This window comes from Ahaetulla prasina, chromosome 1 (assembly GCF_028640845.1).
Source record: "Ahaetulla prasina isolate Xishuangbanna chromosome 1, ASM2864084v1, whole genome shotgun sequence".
Taxonomy (NCBI): domain Eukaryota; kingdom Metazoa; phylum Chordata; class Lepidosauria; order Squamata; family Colubridae; genus Ahaetulla; species Ahaetulla prasina.
This window is the reverse complement of record NC_080539.1, coordinates 301,578,087-301,598,603: the sequence shown is the minus strand read 5'-3', so window position 1 is coordinate 301,598,603 and position 20,517 is coordinate 301,578,087. Positions and strand designations below refer to the sequence as shown.

The window sequence follows — 20,517 nt, the reverse complement described above, 5'->3', positions numbered from 1 at the left end:
AAACATAGGAGTGGGGCACTGATTTACAGGGGCAGGGAGATAGCCATTCTGAGGCAGATTCCCAGACAGGTACGTGAAAAAAGAAAGAAATATTATTTTTTGTCAAGCAAATTGTACCAGAAGGGAGTGGGCTTCAGATGGCTGATGCCAGAGGGATTGATGATTTTCCGGGAGGGCATTACGGAAAAAATCAGTACAATTGCGGAGGCTACGGCCTATGTGGAGGAACACAAAGCCTTCCTGGAATCAGATGACCCAGGAATTGAAGAAGGGAGGTTATAGATCATGGGGCTGAGCGGCTGCCGCTGTTGCGGCCCTGGAGTTGGGTCAGGCTGAACCCAGAGTTCTGAGATCCAAAACTAGGAAGTGATAAAGATATTTGGGATTGTGTTGGTTTTCCTTATTCTCTTTTGTACGATATTCTGTTTATTCTTGACTCTTCTTTATTACGTATTTAAAATTTGCAAACTTTGCTACTTCGTGTCACCTGCTTGCCTTATGGCTGTTGTATGTGTTAAAAAATTTGAGTAAAATTCTTATTTTAGATAAGAAAAATGAAAATTTACCATACCTGATATGTATTTGTATAAACCTTTTTTGACTAATAAAAACTTTTTGAACAAAAAAAAAAAAAAAAAAAAAGATGAATTGGTGCCAGATAAGAGTCAAGGGACTTCAATGGGGGCTGGATTTAGGTCTCTTACAGGGACATAGAGATTCCAAACTAATGCATTTGACCCCTGGTCATCTCCTACATCCATTTTATTTTTCTAGTTGGTTGGTCAGATCCAAGAAGGAAATTAAAGCATTTCTATATGTATTTATGCTTGAGGAAGGAAGGTAAAGGGAAAATAAGGAATTCTAACCTCTAGTCTTTTTACAATCTCCTTGATATCTTCAGGATTTTTGAAACTTTCCACAGAAACACATTCTCCTCTTTCATAGAAAATTTTGACACTTGTATCTGTTGAAGTCCACCCTATTACATCTCTGCAGGAACAATTGAATACAACACTTTTTGTATCTTGTTCAATTACAACAACAAATTCATTAGAAATGCCCAAAAGACAATCTATATCTAAACCCTTGCTGTAGTCTTTAGCATGGAGAATCCAGACAACGGCGCCAGAACTATGGAGTTCCACTCCTGGATGAGGCTTGGATTTCTCCTTCTTCTTAGAAGCAAGTGAGATGAAAGGGAATTTGCCAGAAGGATCAATGGGTGTATTTGTCACATTCTTTTCTGCCAAATCTTTCAAGTATTCCTGACGGGTTCTAGTAGCCATAGCACGGAATTTTTCTGATTTATGAGCTGCATTCTCAGCATTGATCACTTTGGCCAGTAAGAAGTCCCTGAATACATTTGATTTAGGAAAGGTGATGCCTTTAGGAATTGGAGGTCCAAATGAGGGCACATCTCTTGATCTTGTCACAGCAACACTGCAAAAATACATATAAATGTGATTTAAAACAATATGCCGACACATTATAGATTTCAAACATTATAGCTATATATTTTGTTGTCTTTATAGGCAGTCCAGTTCTACAGAGAGGATACTCTATTACAACTGCAAGATACCTCGTGATATAAAAAAAGTTTTTGGACATGCTGACTATTTACAGTTTAGACTATTTCTTAAAATTTCTTCAATATACTGTATATCGACTCGAGTACACTATATCAGTGTTGGCGAACTTTTAGGCACTAAGTGCTGAAATGGGAGCACGCAAGGGGGGGGAGCACCGGAAACTGGAAGAGCAGCTCCCCAGAGTGCACGCATGGGAGTGCTGGAAACCGGAATGCACGCGCCGGAAACCAGCAGCTCAGTTTCACGGAGAGCACATGCGTGCCAGGGAGCTGCTCTTCCGGTTTCTGGCGCGCCCACGTGTGCAAAGTCCAACTGGCCAGCATGCATGTGTGCGCCAGAACCCAGAAGAGCAATGGACAGCTGATGTGCCCAGAGAGATGGCCACTTCTGGCACACATGCCATAGGTTCTCCATCACGGCACTGTATCAATTACTATTATTGCTTTTTCCTTTGCATGCAGTACATTTACATAAGATAAATATATATACTAAGTCAATAGCATTTTATATGCATTTTTATTCTTCTCCAAACCCACAAACCATGAACTACATTTTTCAAGTGAAGTTACTTGGCAATAAAGCATTAAAACATTAACAGTTTGCAAAATCAATTTGTTTATTCCGCTCTCTGCAATATATGTTAACAACCACCTCCACATGTCCCAAAAACATAAAAGAAATACCTTGAATTGCTCAATTTTTTTAACTATTCCCAGAGTTACAAAGAAACAAGCACTTGCTGCTTAGCAAAGAGATTATTTTTAAATGCTTACTGGGAATGCTACTTCTATTGCTCCTTAACCAAGAGAAAAGAAGCAGAGGAATAATAGATGACTATACTGGTGGAAGCTAGAATTATATGGAAAGTGCAATAATGCTTCCCTGCTTTGCCTGCTCCCTCCGACTCTCAGCTGTGAAGATTTTTCCAGCTCTAATGAGGAACTAGCCTGTGCAACAATTTCCGTGGTTTGCCTGCTTTTCTCATTGCTTCCCTCTCCAAAGATCAGTTGTGGTTTAGAAGCTGTTTTTTTCCCCAAGCAGGGGATAGAAACCAGCAAACTAATGGGCTGAAGCTGACCAGACTAAGGATGCTAGCCAGATGAATACCCGGTAGGCAGATTTTCCCCCCTATTTTCCTCCCCAAAAACTAAGCTGTATCTTATACTCCAGTGCGTCTTATATTCCAAAAAATATGGTAAATATTTCTGAAATATCCTTTTTTGTGCTATTACTTTATATAGAAACACATGGAATCATTTAAGAAGAAGGACACATGAAACAACTAATCTATATTTGTATTTCTAATACATTAAAGATAAATATATCATCAGTATTTTATTATTGATTTTATCACAATCACTAATGTTGAAACATTTCATTTATATGTCTTGTATAATTTCCAGAGAAAGCAATAAAAAGTTATCTTTCAGAAGCATACATTCTGCTTACTAAATGTGAATTCAAAAGAAATTCCACTGCATATAAACATTGTGGGAGAATCACTACAAATCTAGTATATAAGATACATTTGGTTTTCATTCTGCTCTGCAAAGCTACTATCTCTAGTTTCAAACTATTTAACTCATATATGATCATTTTGATAGAAAAAATAACTAAATAGTTCTCAGATTTTCACTTACTTCTAATTGCATCTAAAATATTTTACTGAGAAATAATAAAATAAATTACAAAATGATCCGATCGAACATTGCAACTTAATGCAAATAGTTCTCAACTTATAGCCATGCGTTTAGTGACTATTTGAAGTTACAACAGTGGTGAAAAAAGTGATTTATGATCATTTTTCACCCTTATGACTGTTGCAGCATCCCCACGGTCACATAATCAAAATTTGGGTGCTTGGCAACAGGCAGGTATGTTTTACAGTTGCATTGTTCTGGAGTCATGTGATCAACATTTGTAACCTTCCCAGCCAGCTGCCAAGCAAAGCCAAAGGGGGAGATCAGATTTGCTTAACAAATTGCATGATTTAACCAACAACTGTAGTGATACATTTAGCAACTGTTGCAGATAGTTTACCTGTAACAAACATTGTCAGTACAAGGATTGTGCACTCGGACAATCACAAAGACGTGTTGAAAGTGAGAACGAATATTCTTTGGGCTGAATGATTCGGCTCCAGGTTCTTGGAAAACTATTGTCACGATATCATTCCCAATGTGTCGTTTTCTTAACAGCTTTGATCATGAAGACAAGAAACCCATGAGAGTTAAAGGCATTAATATTGTTATAGAATGTAATTCTTTTTCCCATTAGTTTATGTTTTAAAATGTAAACATGCCTGATGATTTTTTAAAATTGTTCCTAAAACAAATAAATTAATGAAGAATTTATCAATATAAAATATGTTAAAATAAATTAGTACAGTTTCCATAACAACTATTAGAGATCTACCTTAATGCAAAGAAATGTCTTTCCATGAGTAGATTTTGCTTCTAAAATTAAATTTACAACCATAAAAAATTGTTATTATGTTATTTGTCTATCTGATACTAAATCTTTACAAAATGCCATTATTTTAAATTTAGGCATTGTTTTTCAATATATTAAAATTATGATTTAATTTTGGCAGAGTAATCAATTTAATTATTTTTTTCCTACTTTTCAATTCAGTCTATATTTTCAAAAAATATTTCTTAGGAGAAAAAAACCCTCAAGTTTCTTATATTTGCAACAAAAGATATATGTCTGATAGAATTAACATGAAATCCAAACTATTAGATGTGAACAAAGTTTAATCCACCACAAAAATTTTTCAACATTCAGATATGTATCTGTAAAATATGCATTTTTCCCAATTCAGTCCAAATAATAATTAGCAACATTTTAAGCATTTCAAAAACATCCAAAGGGACAGCAGGGGAGGGTCAATTTTGTCAAGATGGCAAGTGTGACTGGACAAATATGACTTCTTTGACTACTGTTCTGCAGTTAGAAAGTTCTTTCCACCCATCAGAACTGTTGATAAAATAGTACTTCAAACCTAGAAAAAGTTGCCTTTTACATAAAATCTTCCATTAATCTTGATGCAAGCTTCTTAAAGCATTTTTATGGCTCACTACAATGCATAATCCACATTTTATCAAATATATTTGCATTACTGTAAAACTATGCTTTATAAATTGTGTTTCAAGAATTACCGTATATACTCGAGTATAAGCCGAGTTTTTCAGCACGTTTTTTGTGCTGAAAAACGTCCCCTCGGCTTATACTCGAGTATATACGGCTTATACTCGAGTTTTTTTTTTTCTTCTTTTTTTCACATTATACCGGATGGTGCAAACTTGGCGGGCTTTTGCATTAGCGCGGGGAAGCCCTGCCGGTGCAGTGAGAGGACGGGGCGGGGGAGCCGCCAGCCTTCTCGGCTGAGGGAGGGAGGCTTTCCCTGACCGGTAGCTGCCTCATTTCCCTCCCTCGGCTTATACTCGAGTCCCCAGTTTACCCCAGTTTTTTGGGGTAAAATTGGGGACCTCGGCTTATACTCGGATCGGCTTATATTCGAGTATATACGGTATAAATTTTCTGGCTTTTGCTTTCAATTGTATAATATTTTACAAAACAGTCTCTTTGTCTCTTTCTCTCCATCTCTTTCTCTCTGCTAAAAATACTTTGGATTGAAGCCACAGCATATATGACAGGACATTGCAGAAAGTAGAAACATATGGAATTTGGAACATATCCTGTCAAGAGATTTCATAAATACTGCCATGGAGAATCAGCATATTTATTCATAGTTTTTTATGGTAACACAGCATGGTGGAACAGCAATATGAACCCCACCCTGGCTCCATCAGATAAACAGTCTGCAAACAAATTAGATCTACCATATGCTGATTATCCCAAGGCCTCGCTTGGTAATAATTTGCATTTGCTTTGCAAAGAGCAGTAGGTCCCACAAAAGTATCCAATTACTAGTGCAGACATCTGCATGGAGAAGAAGGTTGCTATTCTGTCAGTGCTATTACATTGAAGGGAATGTAGGCCAGAGTTTATTCTTAGAGTACAATGTTAGTAGTAAATACACTGGATTGATATGAACTTAAAAATCAAAAGCAAATTCTAAAAAGTATGAACATCCAACATTTCTGTAAATATGATTTTTCAGAATGAGATAAAGCAACTTCTCAGGTGATTAAAGTAAAACAATTTCTGTAAAGGAAAGAAAAATCTCCAAAACATCTACACGGGAATAAAAAGTTCTACACAGTCTCTTTCGTTTAATCCCCAAATTAGTTTTGTCGTATGGTGCCATTTTTGTTTCCTGTTCAAATTTGCTTTTTTATTTAGATATCTTAAAAAGATACAGTACTACAAATGAAACCGGTCTAATTAATAATAAAAACTCAATGTATTGAAAACAGAAAGAAATATTTCCCACCTCCTTTTCATCATAGTATAACTTATAAGATTCAAGAGAGCCCAATATTTGTTTCAGCTAGTCAAGATAGCCAAAAATGTAATTTAATGTAATATCTGAAATAAACAATTAAATATTCTGATTATTCAAGCAGTTCCTACCTGTTGTTTATTGTTGGGTGTATATGGCAACATTGTAGAAACATGAAACATGATTTCATACTCTTTATATGTTGTATAAAGAGAGTGTGTACCAGTTGAATCAGCTGCAAATAAATAATATGTCTAATTTATTATTATTATAAAACAATCCACAAGATTGTGAAGATACATTTAACCAAGCACAAAATCTATGTAATATTATTATTATTATTATTATTATTATTATTATTATTAATAATAATAATAATAATAATAATAATAATAATTTAATTTAATTTGTATATCGCCCTTCTCTCGAAGGACTCAGGGCGATTAACAGCCAAATAAAAACAACAATCAAACACATACAATACGAATAAAAACCATAGCTAAAAAACTTATTTAAATTTGGCTCAACTATTAAAATACATTTAAAACCCTAAAAAGCTAATTAAAAAATTAAAAACCCATAAAATCATCTAAAAATTCTATGCCATTCTATTGTAAAGCAAAATAAAAAATAGAACTATTACTTATTTTTAATTTTATATATTTTAATATATTATGTTTTAAACACATTGTAAATGCTAAGGGTTGCCAGAAAAACCAAAAAGATACTCAAAAGTGGATATGCTAGAAGCCATATAACATAGTTTTTAATGCAGAAGTTTTTGCAGTACTTTTCCTAGAATAAATATTGTATGCTTACCTATTATCATTATAAAATTGAAACTAAAAACTAGTGTTATATCCTTGCAGGAGTCATTTCAACATTAGCCTCTTGTTCTGTACAATAAACTATTTTTTAAATTGAGATGATTTATTTAGATTTACTTCATCCTATCATGAGTGTTAACAGATAAATTATCGTATCTGTATGCCATAAATATCATAGGTAAATTTACATATTCAACCCATTAGCAGGTTTATAAATTGTGCTCTTTGCAATAAAAGCTAGTGATGAGTACTATGTTAATATTGTCTGGTATCCAGACTTTAAAAACTTTGATTATCCTCAGAAGCCTTTCCATGACAGAGAGAAAGGAAGCTAAAATTTATCTTATTTATGAAACAAAACATTGGTAGCTGGAAATAAATGCAAGCTACAGATGTACTTTTATTTGGGATGATTAATATGTTATCATTTTATAGTTATATATTCACATTTATTTTATTAGATATGTCTTTTTATTTTTAAGCATGGATCAATGTTTAAATTTAGTAACAATGAGTATGTCAAGAATATCTTGAGTGATATATATGGTGAGATTTATGAAGTTGTTTTAGGAAATGTCTTAATGATTATCTCTTGAGAATTAGCTAATACATGAAAACGTAAAAACTTGCTTAGAAAAATGAGATACAGGTAGTCCTCAACTTACATTCATTTGTTCAATGATTACCGTATATACTCGAATATAAGCCGATCCGAGTATAAGCCGAGGTCCCCAATTTTACCCCAAAAACTGGGGTAAACTGGGGACTCGAGTATAAGCCGAGGGTGGGAAATGAGGCACCTACCGGTTGGGGAAACCCTCCCTCCCTCAGCTGAGAAGGCTGGCGGCTCCCCCGCCCCGCCCTCTCACTGCACCGGCAGGGCTTCCCCGCGCCGTCCGGTAAAATGTGAAAAAAAGAAAAAAAAAAAACCTCGAGTATAAGCCGTATATACTCGAGTATAAGCCGAGGGGCTTAAAAAAAAAACAACTCGAGTATAAGCCGTATAGACCCGAGTATAAGCCGAGGGGACGTTTTTCAGCACAAAAAACGTGCTGAAAAACTCGGCTTATACTCGAGTATATACGGTATTTGGTTCTGGAGATGCTGAATGAAGGGCTATACAACCAGTTCCTGAAGTTATAGCCATTGCAGCACCCCCACCCCCATGATCACATGATCAAAATTCAGGCACTTGGCAACCTGTGGCACACTTACAACCACAAGGTGCTTCAACTCCCTCACCCACCTATCTCCCCTGATTTTGCCCTTTTGGTACTCTGTACTCTATGGCCCCTGCTGCCGTAGTTGACCTTTGTCATCGTGCTCACACTGCTGACCATCCTAACCTGTGGTGAAATCCAATTTTTTTTTACTACCGGTTCTGTGGGCATGATTTGGTGGGCATGGTGTGGCTTGGTGGGCGTGACAGGGGAAAGATACTGCAAAACTGATGGCCCTACACACACTGGGGGGTCCACACTGGACATGATTTATATCTCTGGACAGTGGTTTAATGATCTGGTATTAGGAGATTTAGTGACGGAACCTGTGTCATGGTCAGATCATTTTCTCCTCCGCCTAGACTTTCAGACCGCCGCTCACCACCGCAGGGAGACGGAACCAATGCGTTGGTTCCGTCCCAGGCACCTGATGGACCCCGAGAGGTTCCTGACGGAGCTTGGGCTGTTCCCTGAGAATCTTGCCCATGGCACGACCGAAGAACTAGTTGCGGCCTGGGAACAGGCCGCGGCTGGGGCTTTGGACCATGTCGTGTCTTTGCAGCCTCTGACCCGGCGCAGATCTCAATTGGCTCCTTGGTTCTCTGAGGAGCTGAGAGAGATGAAACGCTGGAGAAGACGCCTAGAGAGTACCTGGAGGTCCAGCCATTCCGAGGCTGATCAGACACAAGTTAGGTCTTTCTCGAAGACCTACCTAGTGGCACTGAGGGAGGCGAAACGTTCCTACGTTTCCACCCTCATTGCGTCGGCAGATAACCGCCCGGCCGCCCTGTTTCGGGTGACCCGCTCTCTCCTACATCAGGAGGGGCGGGATGACCCCTTGCAGGGACGTGCCGAGGAGTTTAGTGGTTATCTATATGATAAAATCGCTCAGCTCCGGGATAGTTTGGACCAAAATTGTGATGATCCAGGTGAGATGACGGAGACGCGTCTTGTCGATGTTGTTTGGGATGAGTTTGATTCTGTGGCTCTCGAGGACATGGACAGGCTACTGGGGAGGTTACATGCCACCACATGTTTACTGGACCCGTGTCCCTCCTGGCTGGTGCTGGCCACTCAGAAGGTGACACGAGGCTGGCTCCAGGGAATTATAAATGTTTCATTGTTGGAAGGGGTTTTCCCCGCCACCTTGAAAGAGGCGGTGGTGAGACCCTTCCTCAAGAAGCCTTCCCTGGACCCAGCTATTTTGGGAAATTATCGTCCAGTCTCCAACCTTCGCTTTGTGGCGAAGGTTGTAGAGAGTGTGGTGGCATGGCAGCTTCCCCAGTACCTGGATGAAGCTGTCTATCTAGACCCGTTCCAGTCCGGCTTCCGGTCCGGATATAGTACGGAGACAGCTTTGGTTGCGTTGGTGGATGACCTCTGGAGGGCCAGGGATAGAGGTTGTTCCTCTGCCCTGGTCCTGTTAGTTCTCTCAGCGGCTTTTGATACCATCGACCATGGTATCCTGCTGCACCGGTTGGAGAGTTTGGGAGTCGGAGGCACCGTTTATCGATGGTTCTCCTCCTATCTCTCTGACCGGTCGCAGACGGTGTTGACAGGAGGGCAGAGATCGACCGCGAGGCACCTTACTTGTGGGGTGCCTCAGGGGTCGATTCTCTCACCTCTCCTGTTCAACATCTATATGAAGCCATTGGGCAAGGTCATCAGTGGCTTTCGGGTGAGTTACCAGCTGTACGCTGACGATACACAGCTGTACTTTTCCACCCCGGACCACCCCAACGAAGCTGTCGAAGTGCTATCCCGGTGCCTGGAAGCCGTACAGGTCTGGATGGGGAGAAACAGACTCAAGCTCAATCCCTCCAAGACGGAGTGGCTGTGGATGCCGGCATCCCGGTACATTCATTGGCCCCAACAGAAAGGGTGCGCAACTTGGGCGTTCTCCTGGATGGACGGCTGTCATTTGAAGACCATTTGGCGGCTGTCTCCAGGAGAGCTTTTTACCAGGTCTGCCTGGTTCGCCAGTTGCGCCCCTTCCTTGACCGGGATGCCTTATGCACGGTCACTCACACTCTTGTCACTTCTCGTCTGGATTATTGCAATGCTCTCTACATGGGGCTACCCCTGAAGTGCACTCGGAGGCTTCAGTTAGTTCAGAATGCAGCTGCGTGGGTGATTGAGGGAGCCACACATTGCTCCCGTGTAACACCGCTCCTGCGCAGTCTGCACTGGCTACCTGTGGTCTTTCGGGTGCGCTTCAAAGTGTTGGTTACCACCTTTAAAGCGCTCCATGGCTTAGGACCCGGGTACTTACGGGACCGCCTGCTGTTACCTTATGCCTCCCACCGACCCGTACGCTCACACAGAGGGTCTTCTCAGGGTGCCGTCCGCCAAGCAATGTCAGCTGACGGCCCCCGGGGGAAGGGCCTTCTCTGTAGGAGCACCTACCCTCTGGAACGAACTTCCCCCTGGTTTGCGTTAATTACCTGACCTTCGGACCTTTCACCGTGAATTGAAAACGCACTTGTTTATCCAAGCGGGACTGGCTTAATTTTTTAAACTTTTGAATTTTAATAATTTTAATTGGGGTATTTTATGAATTTTATGGGTCAAATTTGATGGTTTTAAATTTTCGGCCATTTATAGAATATGTTATTTTAATTTTTGTTTTAATTTGTATATTGTACTGTTTTTTAATCTGGCTGTACTCCTGAGTCCTTCGGGAGAAGGCGGTATAAAAATCTAAATAATAAATAAATAAATAAATAAATAAATAAAATCTCCATTCCCACTCCACTCCAGGGGAAGGATATTGCAAAATCTCCATTCCCACCCCACTCCGGGCCAGCCAGAGGTGGTATGTGCCGGTTCTCCAGAACTGCTCAAAATTTCTGCTTTGTGCTGTGCTGCTGGGGCAGCTAGTGCTTCCCAAGGACTACAACTTTGCTCTCATTATTTTCATGCTCATTATGTTCATTATTCTGAATAAAAAAGGTAGTCTTACTCTTTGTGTCTAGCTGGGCACGATATTTTTCAAATCCTTTGAGTCGAACCCGTTCTCCCAGCAACTGAAGAAACTCTTCAAAGGCCGGGCCTGCTGATTCATTATTGTACATTTCCTCTTCTGTGCTTTGCCCAGACTTGCAGTACATGATTCCCACTTTCAGCTGATAGCTTAACTGTAAATACAAATAAAAACTCAAGTTTGCATTCTTGTATTATCTGCGCTGCATCAAGAAGCACAAGGCTACTACTCCTTTCAAAATTCATCTGTTTTCTGTAATAAGAAAGCCGAGTGAAAGAAATGAAAATGACAAGGTTCTATATATTTACTACGCTGTATTTCAAATTGCTCCACAAAATAATTCAGAGACTATTGGCATTCCCAATTCCAAATTTACAAACACAAAAATTGAAAAAGAAAAAAGAAAAAAGCCTCAGTACTTTAAATGCTAGGTTTGGAAATATCGGCTTATTTTTTTCTGAATTTACAATAATTTTTGTGTTTAAAGATAATTTGAATTTAAATACATAAAACAAGATGACCATTAGTCTGATCCAGTCAAAGCAATGGCAAGAATTCTTAAAATTTACAAACAGCTTACATGTTAAAACAGTTAATTTAAGGTAATAAATAATCAAGTTTTCCTCATCCAACTATATTACTACATAAAATTTACTAAAATAATGCTTACAATTGAAGTGGGTAACTAATGACAGTGTAAAGAAATCTTTTCATCTGGTAATGTTTTCATCATTAGAAAGTTACCAAAAATTGTAATATGGAAAATAGATTAGCCAAGCTACTACCTTCTCACTAAACATTGAGCTCTCACAAAAGCACCTAGGTTTTTTATGATCACTTCATTATATCTGCTTAAATTATTTTTATGCCATTAGTATTTAACATTTGTTATGCTTGCTATATGGACAGAACTAGAAGGAAAAAGTCTATGGAGATTCTCAGTCATCCAGGTCATGGTTGTCCCAAAGGTGCTTTTTCAAGGGGCAAGTGGACTTTCTGGTTTTTCTTGGAAGACATTTCACTTCTCATCCAAGAAACTTCTTCCAAAGATGCTTCTTGGATGAGAAGTGAAATGTCTTCCAAGAAAAAGAAGAAAGTCCAGTTGCCTCTTGAAAAAACACCTTTAGAAAGATAAAGGCACAGAAAGCAAGCTAAACTTTACAGAGCAAAATGAAAATATATTTATATCCAAAACAGATATTCAATTAAAATGGGAAAAACATTTGGAAAAGTCACAGTAGATTAAGTATGCATGGTTGTAGTCTATGAGCATATGCAGAGAAACACAGTGAATTCCTGTTAAAATAGGTTTCTAATGTTCTGACAGAGCCAAATATTCTTTACCATTCTGAGTATTCTTCAGAGCCCTAGTTGTCAACTTGCCAGGGATCAAGATACAGTATATTGTAATAAAATCTGCTCCATCTTCAATTTCAGAATGTTATCTGTACAACCCTGAGAGGCGTAAAATCTACTGAGTATAACAGGATAATTCTCCCGACTTTACAAAACTTAAAGTTTTGATTGGCCTTTTGGCCATACGCAAAATGCTCAAAGAGCCAAAGAATTAAAGAAGTCATATATTATTTATAAAAAAGGAAAGAAATTAAGTATTTTTGAAATTTGTTTTTAAACAGAGGATCTCAAAAATGAGGAAAAATTCTCAATTTTGTTTACATATACCCATGCTAGAGAAAGAAGCATTCTCAGTACAACTCATTTTTCAAGGAACACTTCTAAGACTACATTAACATCTCACAAATTGCTTTAGGTTTTCAATAATAGCACCTGCATAGTATCTTGGATGAGCTTCAACTTGCTCATTTTCATCTACTCTTGAACTGATGACCCATACAGAGCATGTGTTGAGTATTTACCTTGTTAGTGATTCTTAAGTGCAAAAATCTGGATGGTCCCTCCTATTTCTAAAGTTAGCATAACAACCAAAATGATATCCTGTAATATTCCATAAGCCAAAATAGTATACTAGCATTGTTTTCTGAGGAAAACTTTTTGGAAAGAAAAGGATACTGGAATAATTATGCAGCTCTAATATTTCTGGCAGCTTAGAAAGATTCTAAAATTGATTAAAACAAAGGCTGTTGAGAACAACAAGCTAATCAAAATGATAACATTGTTCCCGCTCATCTCCTGAAAAGGGTAGGTCAATACAGCACAAAGGCAGAGAACAAGTGTAGAGTACATCTATGTCATTAGTTTTATCCAGAATGCCTGAATTGAATGCCATTAATTGTAAAGCTTTGATTAATATGGTAGAATTACAACTTTAAATTAATGTTTTACAAGCAGTACTAAGAATCTAATGAAGTTTATTGTTAAAATGTACTGCGATGGTAGCTCAAATGTCAAAGGTAGAAAAGCATAATCTTGAAACAGGTTCTTCTGCAATGTCTTGTAGCAGTGTATGAAGAAAATAATTTGTAATTGATAATAGAATTAAAATAGTTATCTGTTGAAAACAGCATGGATCTTTATCTCTAAGTTGCTCTTCCATGTGTCTGATTAAATTATTTGAAGGCAAACTAACACTTGAAATGTCTTATTCTTTAACATCAATATATGATAGCTTTATATAACATTTTTAAGATAAGCAAAAAAGCCAACAGATAAATCTAACCAACTAAAAACCAAAAATGTGCAATTTAAATCTTACCCCTTGTTCATCGAGTTTCATAAGTTGCTCTGTGACTTTAGGGGTATTGAAAGCCAACCTGAGGCAATGTATATTTAGTTCAGGAACCACATGTTCTAGAACTTCTTTCAAGGGCAACCCTCTGGCTGTGCAATGTTTTGCAGTTGAAGGTATTGCATCTTCCAAGACAGTACCCCTTAGTGTTGTAAGCTAGAAATAAGAAAATATATACTAAGTTGTGAAGAAAATTTGCTAGTAATAATAGTATTTTCTAATTCTCCCACAAAATAACAGTTTGAATGAAACAGGACAATTAAAAATGTACTACTAATTAAGATGCACATTTACTTTTTCTATTTAGTGATAATATAGGTAGTCTTTGACTTACGACCACAGTTGAGCCCAGAATTATGATAAAAAATCGTGGCATTTTTTAAGCGAGGAACCCATATAATTGCCTCGCTTAATTACCACAAGCCCTCTTCTCTCTGTTCAGCCATTAAGCAACCACACAGAGTGTTGAGCAGAGCATGGGGTAACTGGTGGGGAGGCTCTGGGAAGTCTTGTGCAGGCCCAGCAGTGCTCTGCAGCACCTCCTCAGCTCATACAGAGCTGGCGCCAGGCCTCCCAGGGCCTCGCCTGCCACTGATGGATATTGGGCTCTGCTTCCCACCTTGTTCGATTCCACACTCTTGGGCCTTCTCACTCCATCATGCCTCAGTTCACTTACCTTTACTGGGACAGCACCATATGGACTCTTCATAAGAAAGTTGTATGGCAAACTGCCAATTCTTCACCCAAACTAAACTTCAGAAAAGCTAAGTGAAAGTCTGACAAGCAAAGAGAGGAGGCTCTAAAGTTTGACATCTAGAGGGACGAAAACAGGCTCAAGGATGTGGGGACACGGCTGGGTGAAAGATAGGCCCAAAAGATCCAGTGGAGTGAGACGGGGAGGGAAAATTGGCAGCTGGAAAAAACTATAGCATCCCTGCAATCAGTCATAAGAGTGGGTGGATTGCCAAGGGCCCAAATTTTGTGTGTCTTTTTTCTGGAATATTTTCTTTCCAATTCTATCCAAAAATATAGGAAGAGCCACTTCCAATGTTTTCTCAGTAATCTTTAAAGTAGTTTTTAGTTAAGACTATAATTACATTAGTAGTAAAAAAAAAAAAAAAAGCAAACAAAGCATTTTCCTATAAATTCAGTATTTAGGTTGCTAAGTGCAAAATAATAATATGAAACCTGTATTAAACAGATAATGTTTATGAAATAAGTGACAGTTACCTTACCTTTTTTTATTCACTATCATCATCCCTTAGTCTGACAATTTTGTTGCCTTTTTAAAGTATCCTTTTATAATCAGTGAAGTGATTTAAAAATGATTTAAAGTGTTGATCTGTGTCCTTGTAACCTTTGCTAGTTCTATCTAACAAACTTCTACTTTCATCTAACAAAAACTAATTCTATATTCTTCATAACCATGACTTAAACATTCTTGCCATCAAACAGCACTGTCTTTAATGCAGAACACATATAAAGCTATAATTGTGTACCATTTTATGTTTGCATTTTATATTTGCACTGTAAAGCACTGTGAAGTCTAAGCAGCCTTGTCTACAGTTATACTGCTATTGCTATATAAACACTTGCCTTATTTTTCCAATGTATGTATCCACAGCTATCTTTGTAGATTAACATAGCTTATTATTACCCCCACCCCCACCTCTAAGAAGCATATCAAAGGCTGCCACTGGATCTTAAGTTGCACATCACCTGTGTGAGATTTCTGCCTAGTATTGTTAGAAAAACAATTCACTGGGTTTTTAATTAGGTTATTTCTGAGTCTTTCTTCTAGAAACATAAAACAACCATGCATAAGAGCATGTTGGCAAGAGCCTTGAGATATTTAATTTCAGTGTTGTATAAATTGAGAAAATGCTTTGTACAGGAACACCACTCTTTAATAAATCTTCTCTGAGGTTTATAAAATGCACAACAGTTTGCATAATATTAATTTACTGACAGTTATTATCCTTCCAATGTTTAGCCATATGATTTTGTAACAAGTTCAACATGGAAATCAAATTTCTTATTTCTTTATTGCCCGGGTATCGCTTACCTCACTAGTTCTGAAAATAATGCGATAGCTATACTGGGAACCATTTTCTTTTATTTCCTCAGGTTTTTCTCTTCTGATGCTGACAGCTACGGGACCAAGGTTTTCATCTGCCCCAAAGTAGTTCCAGTGTTCTTGTGCAATTAAAATCAAACATATATTTGAGGGATGGAGGTGGACAAATGAAAGAATAATTATATTTTATTAAAGAAAGATACATATTAATGTTACATAATATTTCTAGGTTTTAAGACTAGTTCAGACAGAACAATTTTGCTTCAAACACAAATTCCAACCAAGCATAAGCACAAAAAAATAACATGTAACATGTGGATCAGGCAATCATAATTAAACCTGAGCACTATCTAGAGATTTTTTTACACCAGTTGTATCAAACCCAGAAATATCTATAATTATGATCAACTGGCTACATGTTCCATTGTCAAATTCCATGGTATGCAATCATATATTGATTTTTCAAGTTTGGTCATTCAAAAATACTCTAATCTAAAATAATCTTTCCTTTTATTCTTCCTTTTTATCTACCATGCCAAACATTCCCAAGTATACATAAAGTATAATAAAACATAAAACACTTAAAATAAAACTTATAATAAAACATACAACCCAAAGGCAATTTGAACTATCATTGACAACTGTCAAAATAAAAATGTTTTCAGATGGAATCCCATTCAGGTCCAACTCTATACTGATTTGAAAAATTAAAACTGGTCAGACCAGGTTAAAAGCTTTATGGATAATATATAAGAAATACCAGACTATAGATCAGAATGGAACACTGAAAACACAATCTCAGAAGTAGGTAGCAGCAAAGAGTTCCCATATTTTTGCTAAGAAAGAAATGGATATGTCTTATAGTCACTGGGACTATAAGGTAAACTCAAAAGATATTTTACATTAAGATAGAGAATTGGGTTAATGATACTCTGTTTCTAGAACAATAAGAGCAATTGCTCAACTGCTTTTTTAAAATGAAAAAAAAAAGAAATCTGTTTCATAGGTTTAAATCTAAAGGTATTTGAAGTCCTTAAAAGTATACATTTGATTATCACACTGAATGACATAAGCTCTTCTTAAAGTTGTACATGCTTTTTATACAAGTAGTCCTTGACTTAAGGCCATTTATTCAATGACTGTCTGAATTTACAACAGCACTGAATCAATGGTGATTATACAACCGGTTCTCGGAGTTCTGGCTGCCCCAGCACTCTGTACTCGTGTGATCATGATCTGGATGCTCGGTTACCTGTTCACAACTATGATCAGTTGCCAAGAATGTTGTGATCACATTATCACCTTTTCCAATTTCCATGCTTCCATCCCCACAAAGTCAAAGGGCAAGTTAGTGAGGTAAGTCTTCGCTACCTGCCTCTCACTGCCCCTCTGTGTTCACATTGTGTCAGCCACTTGTGGAACTCCATGCATCTTCCCTGACCTGTGAAGATCCCCTTTCATATCTTCACACATTTTTCCCAACCTATGAGGCACATCTCACACACCCTTGCCAATCTGCATGGGATCTCTCATGCACCCTTGCTAACCCTCCCCCACACTCACACACATCCACCCTCTCATTCCCTCCCCACCACCTGGCAGAAGCCACTTACCTGCCTGTGTAGGCTGGGGGCTTGCAACTTCCAACCAGCTTCCTTGTTGACTTTGGTTGTGGGAAGCTAACAGGAAGTTGCCTCACATAATGAAGAAACTACTTAGCGACAAAAATTTCCATCTCAAGTGCTGTTGTAAGTCAAGGACTATTTGTAATGTTAAGCTTTTAATGATTATAATATTAACAATTGTTTTGAATATTTTTTTAGCTTTTGTACACTATCCAGAGTCATTTGTTTATGAGATGGGCAGCCATATGAATCTGATGAATGAATGAATGAATGAATGAATGAATGAACGAACGAATGAATGAATGAATGAATAAAATCTCTCTTTCCCTTTCCAAGTGATTCAGGAACTAAAAGGCTTCTGCTTCCATTTAAATCAAGAGTTGTGGTCATTATTAACAAGCCACTTTAAAACATGTCATCTTTAAACAGTTGTTTTTGAGGCTAGCCTCAAATTAAATTAATCATAGTTAAAAGTTCAAGTCACATAGTAATTTCACAGCAGAAAGCTTTCATAGTGAAAGCTTCTGGAAAAGAGAAAACTTGAGAAAGAATGCAAACCTATAAAGAAAACATGTCCTTCTAGCTCTGCCTTAAATAATATTGTAGTACAGTTCCCCCTCAGTATTAAAATATGAAATGCCAAATTTGTCATATGTATCATAAATTACAAAAAGCATATAATAGATCCATATGAGGATTTACTTTGATAAAGAACGTCATACTGGAAAGAGATGGCATGATTTGACTTAATGAGCTACCATGTGCCTCAATGGGCATTTTCAAAAGTCTGAGAGACTTGAAAATGCTAGTGAGGTTTGTGAAGTAAAGCAGTTCTGCTGATTTTCTTCTCCTTTTTTTTTTTTTAAAGAAATGAGCACCCTGGTATGCTTCTCCCAAGTCTATGCTAAAGCACAACATGCCACAGAAGATTTGTACAGGCACGAGTAGATAAATGAACACTGTGCAGCAAAGCAATTCTTAGGTGAAAAGTGAGTATACAGCAACATTCTCAAAGTAGTTAATGGCTACTCACCTTTCTGAAAGAAGAATTTCCGATAGTAATATGCACCAAGATCCACATGTTCAACAATGTACCTCTTAGCTCTGTCCAAGTGTAACACCAGGTTTTCCTTGGGTACTTCAAGTACGGCCACTCCCGCATTTGTGCAATGAGAGCTAAGAGTAGACTCAAAAGAGGCACTTTCACAGCCACTAAAAGATCCAGAGTTAGATTTGGTGAGACTGATATTTCTTTCTCCTTCCCCGCCGATCTCATTACGAAAATACGGACAACTCAATACAAGATCATTGCTTTTATCATCTCCCTGGTCCACATTTAAAGTTCCTTTGGAATTCAGTTCTTCTGTACTACCCATAGGGGAATTAAAACTTGCAGAATGGGATAACGGTCCAGAAGCTAATGATGCAACCGCAGCAGCAGAAGCTCCAGTAGTTGTATTCCTTCTTTTTATAACATTATGCCGGTTAACTGCCACTTCATTTAAATCAAATAATATACTCTGAACATCATAATGAGCAAAACATTTGGGGCAAGTCCAAGGCTTGACACTATCCTCTGATCTGGTGTCTTCTAGATCAGAAGTCTTTCCGAGATCTCCTTCACCTTTGGCATTACGCAGCTTGCGAAAAATAGAAGAATCTCCTGTCTCTGATTTTGAACGCCTCTTCAGTGGTTTCTCCCTTTCTTTAAATAATCGAAGGTTCTCCCTTTGAGAAATGGGTCCATCTATCACATCCAAAGAAAATCCCGAACCTTTACTTCCACTAGCTATAAGGAGTTCACTAAATTTGCTGGAGGCTGAACCTCTTGGATCAGACTTATCATCTTTATAACCTTTTAACAAGTCAAAAAAACTTTCTCCTGAGGTACCTTGCTTATCTATGGAGGAAGTGCTACCATATTCTCTGTGCAGTGATGGTCCTGATTTGTAACTGGGTGAGATACATTCATCATAACTATCCACATCAAGCTCACTTAAGGTGATGTCACTATTACTACGCTGTCTTATTCTACGAAGAGCTTTTCTTGGGGAGCTGTGGTAACCATCAGGCGTAAGAAATCTAGAATCTAAATTCTCAGATTGTCTTGCTTTGTTTTTAAGTGTGTTTTGGATACTCTTTAACATGACAGAATCACTGCTGTTCAAGTTAATAGAACTTCCCTGACTCCCTGGACTACTTTTTGAAGACATACTATCCAGACAGTTTGATGTATCCATTTCTTGACTTGATCTACTGTTTTCTTTGATATTCTCCTTCCTTGGGGGCCAATCTGCAATCCTTGCTCTAACTCCCATTTTAGGAACTCCAGGGGTAGAAGTAAGATGATGTGATCCTTCATTGCGTGGAGGACCTACTGGAGCCATCACTGAAGATCCCAAGCTACCATTCTGTGACCTAAAGCGTCTCATATAAAAGTCATCTGAATGTACTTTAGGGGCAACATCTGATATTCCGGTGGCAACAGCCCTTTCAGTCTGGGACCGTTTCAAGCTGGTCATTATTGGAAAGTGTGTTTAGTCTTAGTAAGCTCCAAAGGAAAATACACTCATGTCTGCCTTTTAAATGTAAAACTCTCTTCTGGAGAAGATCCTCCAGAAAGTATAAGGGGAGCATGAGATCCCAGTTGTGATCATTTAATTTAGTGGCAAATGGTCTAAAGATGCTGTTCTTCAGTCATTTTTCACTTCTTTGGAATTGAAATTCACCCATTTTATCGAGCAGTCGTTTTCCACACATACAAAAATATTGGGGGCCAAAGCTTCAATATTCACTTTAAACCTAGAACAAATAAAGAAGTACACAGGACAATTAATAACTGCATAAAATAAAACAGAAGAGCTTTTTATAGGAGCTATTTTCTCAGTATATTTTGCCCTATGTATCAGTGACAATGCAGAACATAGCAGAACACACCAGAACAACTAGACACAAGAACAGTTTTTTCCCGAAGGCCATCACTCTGCTAAACAAATAATTCCCTCAACACTGTCAGACTATTTACTGAATCTGCACTACTATTAATCGTTTCATAGTTCCCATCACCAATCTCTTTCCACT

The 20,517-nt window shown here is 37.9% G+C and overlaps 1 protein-coding gene across 3 annotated transcripts in view; it reads right to left on the bottom strand.

Annotated features, from left to right (window-relative positions):
* SIPA1L1 (signal induced proliferation associated 1 like 1) overlaps positions 1-20,517 on the bottom strand; it is a 180,901-nt gene that overhangs the window by 41,427 nt on the left and 118,957 nt on the right. For all 3 annotated transcript variants that reach the window (XM_058161938.1, XM_058161937.1, XM_058161939.1), the window contains 7 exons: positions 18,470-20,238; positions 15,800-15,930; positions 13,702-13,890; positions 11,007-11,181; positions 6,129-6,232; positions 3,630-3,787; positions 867-1,440 (listed from right to left, as the gene is read on the bottom strand). In XM_058161938.1, coding sequence (XP_058017921.1) covers positions 867-1,440; positions 3,630-3,787; positions 6,129-6,232; positions 11,007-11,181; positions 13,702-13,890; positions 15,800-15,930; positions 18,470-19,958 — 2,820 coding nt within the window. In that variant the 5' untranslated portion in view covers positions 19,959-20,238. The remainder of the gene's footprint in view (positions 1-866; positions 1,441-3,629; positions 3,788-6,128; positions 6,233-11,006; positions 11,182-13,701; positions 13,891-15,799; positions 15,931-18,469; positions 20,239-20,517) is intronic.